The sequence below is a fragment of the Siphateles boraxobius genome, unplaced genomic scaffold (genome assembly GCF_051911475.1).
Source record: "Siphateles boraxobius isolate OS27281-9 unplaced genomic scaffold, OSU_SipBor_1 120, whole genome shotgun sequence".
NCBI lineage: Eukaryota > Metazoa > Chordata > Actinopteri > Cypriniformes > Leuciscidae > Siphateles > Siphateles boraxobius.
Window position 1 is genome coordinate 852501 of NW_027508723.1, and position 2500 is coordinate 855000.

At 39.5% G+C, this 2500-nt stretch overlaps 1 protein-coding gene across 2 annotated transcripts in view; it reads left to right on the forward strand.

Annotated features, from left to right (window-relative positions):
- The window catches only part of mcc (MCC regulator of WNT signaling pathway), a 152894-nt gene that overhangs the window by 140838 nt on the left and 9556 nt on the right, over positions 1-2500 (forward strand). For both annotated transcript variants that reach the window (XM_077222479.1, XM_077222480.1), the window contains one exon: positions 595-798. In XM_077222479.1, coding sequence (XP_077078594.1) covers positions 595-798 — 204 coding nt within the window. The remainder of the gene's footprint in view (positions 1-594; positions 799-2500) is intronic.

A 2500-nucleotide genomic window follows, 5' to 3' on the forward strand; every position in this document is an offset into this window, starting at 1 on the left:
AAAACGCCGTGCTCATGCAGGAGCTCATGGCCATAAAGGTGACACACACGCACGAACACACAAAATTTATTTAAATTTATTTTTAAAAAAACATATATTTTTTATATTTAAGCGTTTCATTTGTATCATTTTAGTTGTAATTAAATTAGTTTCTATGCTAATAAAATATAATTCATATTTGACATATTTTCATAACATTTCTTATATTTTTCATGTTTTTTTTATTATTAAATTAAATTATTTTATTTAAATTTTAATTATTTTTTTTAAAACAATATTTTTATTTTCCATGTTTTCATAATATTTCAGGAAATGGTTTTTCCTTATTTATTTTACTTTTATTGAAAATATAATTTATATTTTTATACATTTCATACTTTTAGTAATTGTTTTATTTTGATTATTTTAAAATTATTCTACTTTTGTTGAAAAATATGAATATTTTCATATTACATATTTAGTACTGTTTTATTTTGATTGTTTTTATTTTAAATTCTATAAATGCTTATAAAAGCTCTGCGTGTGCAGAAGGAGATGGCGGAGCTGAAGTCTCACATGACGTGTGTGTGTGTGTGTGTGTGTGTGCGCGTGCAGGAGGAGATGGCGGAGCTGAAGGCTCATCTGTATCTGCTGGAGAAGGAGAAGAAGGCTCTGGAGCTGAAGTTGAGCACGCGTGAGGCTCAGGAACAGGCGTATCTGGTGCACATCGAGCTCCTGAAGTCTGAGGTGGAGGAGCATCAGGAACAGAGACGCCGATCACTCGACTCCAGCGCTGGAGGAGAACACACCAGCGCCAAGGTACTCAACAACTACACAATCAGTGTCAACCAAGTCATTCTGTTACTCTGGCGTTTCAGAAACACCAAATCAACACTTGAGATGCGGCGATGTGATTGGTCCATTGATTAGTCCAGTTATCCAATCACAGCATCTTGCTGTTTCCATCCAGCAGTTTTATGCAGTATTCCAAAATGCGCATAAGATATCCATCCATCCATCCATCTGTCTATCCATCTGTCTATCCATCTGTCTATCCATCTGTCTATCCATCCATCTGTCTATCCATCCATCCATCTGTCTATCCATCCATCCATCTGTCTATCCATCCATCCATCTGTCTATCCATCTGTCTATCCATCCATCTGTCTATCCATCCATCCATCTGTCTATCCATCCATCCATCTGTCTATCCATCCATCCATCTATCTATCCATCCATCCATCTATCTATCCATCCATCCATCTGTCTATCCATCCATCCATCTGTCTATCCATCTATCTATCCATCGATCCATCTGTCTATCCATCTGTCTATCCATCTATCCATCTGTCTATCCAACCATCTGTCTATCCATCCATCCATCTATCTATCCATCCATCCATCTGTCTATCCAGCCATTCATCTATCTATCCATCCATCCATCTATCTATCCATCCATCCATCTGTCTATCCATCCATCCATCTGTCTATCTATCCATCCATCCATCTGTCTATCCATCCATCCATCCATCTGTCTATCCATCCATCCATCTGTCTATCCATCCATCCATCTGTCTATCCATCCATCTATCTATCCATCCATCCATCTATCTATCTATCCATCCATCCATCTGTCTATCCATCCATCCATCTGTCTATCCATCCATCCATCTGTCTATCCATCTATCTATCCATCCATCCATCTGTCTATCCATCCATCCATCTGTCTATCCATCTGTCTATCCATCCATCCATCTGTCTATCCACCCATCTGTCTATCCATCTGTCTATCCATCGATCTATCTGTCTATCCATCCTCCATCTATCTATCCATCCATCCATCCATCTGTCTATCCATCCTCCATCTGTCTATCCATCCATCCATCTGTCTATCCATCCATCTATCTATCCATCCATCCATCTATCTATCTATCCATCCATCCATCTGTCTATCCATCCATCCATCTGTCTATCCATCCATCCATCTGTCTATCCATCTATCTATCCATCCATCCATCTGTCTATCCATCCATCCATCTGTCTATCCATCTGTCTATCCATCCATCCATCCATCTGTCTATCCACCCATCTGTCTATCCATCTGTCTATCCATCCATCTATCTGTCTATCCATCCTCCATCTATCTATCCATCCATCCATCCATCTGTCTATCCATCCTCCATCTGTCTGTCCATCCTCCATCTATCTATCCATCTATCCATCCATCCATCCATCTGTCTATCCATCCTCCATCTATCTATCCATCCATCCATCCATCTGTCTATCCATCCTCCATCTATCTATCCATCCATCCATCTGTCTATCCATCCATCCATCTGTCTATCTATCCATCCATCCATCCATCTGTCTATCCATCCATCCATCTGTCTATCCATCCATCCATCTGTCTATCTATCCATCCATCCATCCATCTGTCTATCCATCCATCCATCTATCTATCCATCCATCCATCTGTCAATCCATCCTAGTTGTGTTTACATTCATGCGTTTAACTGACGCT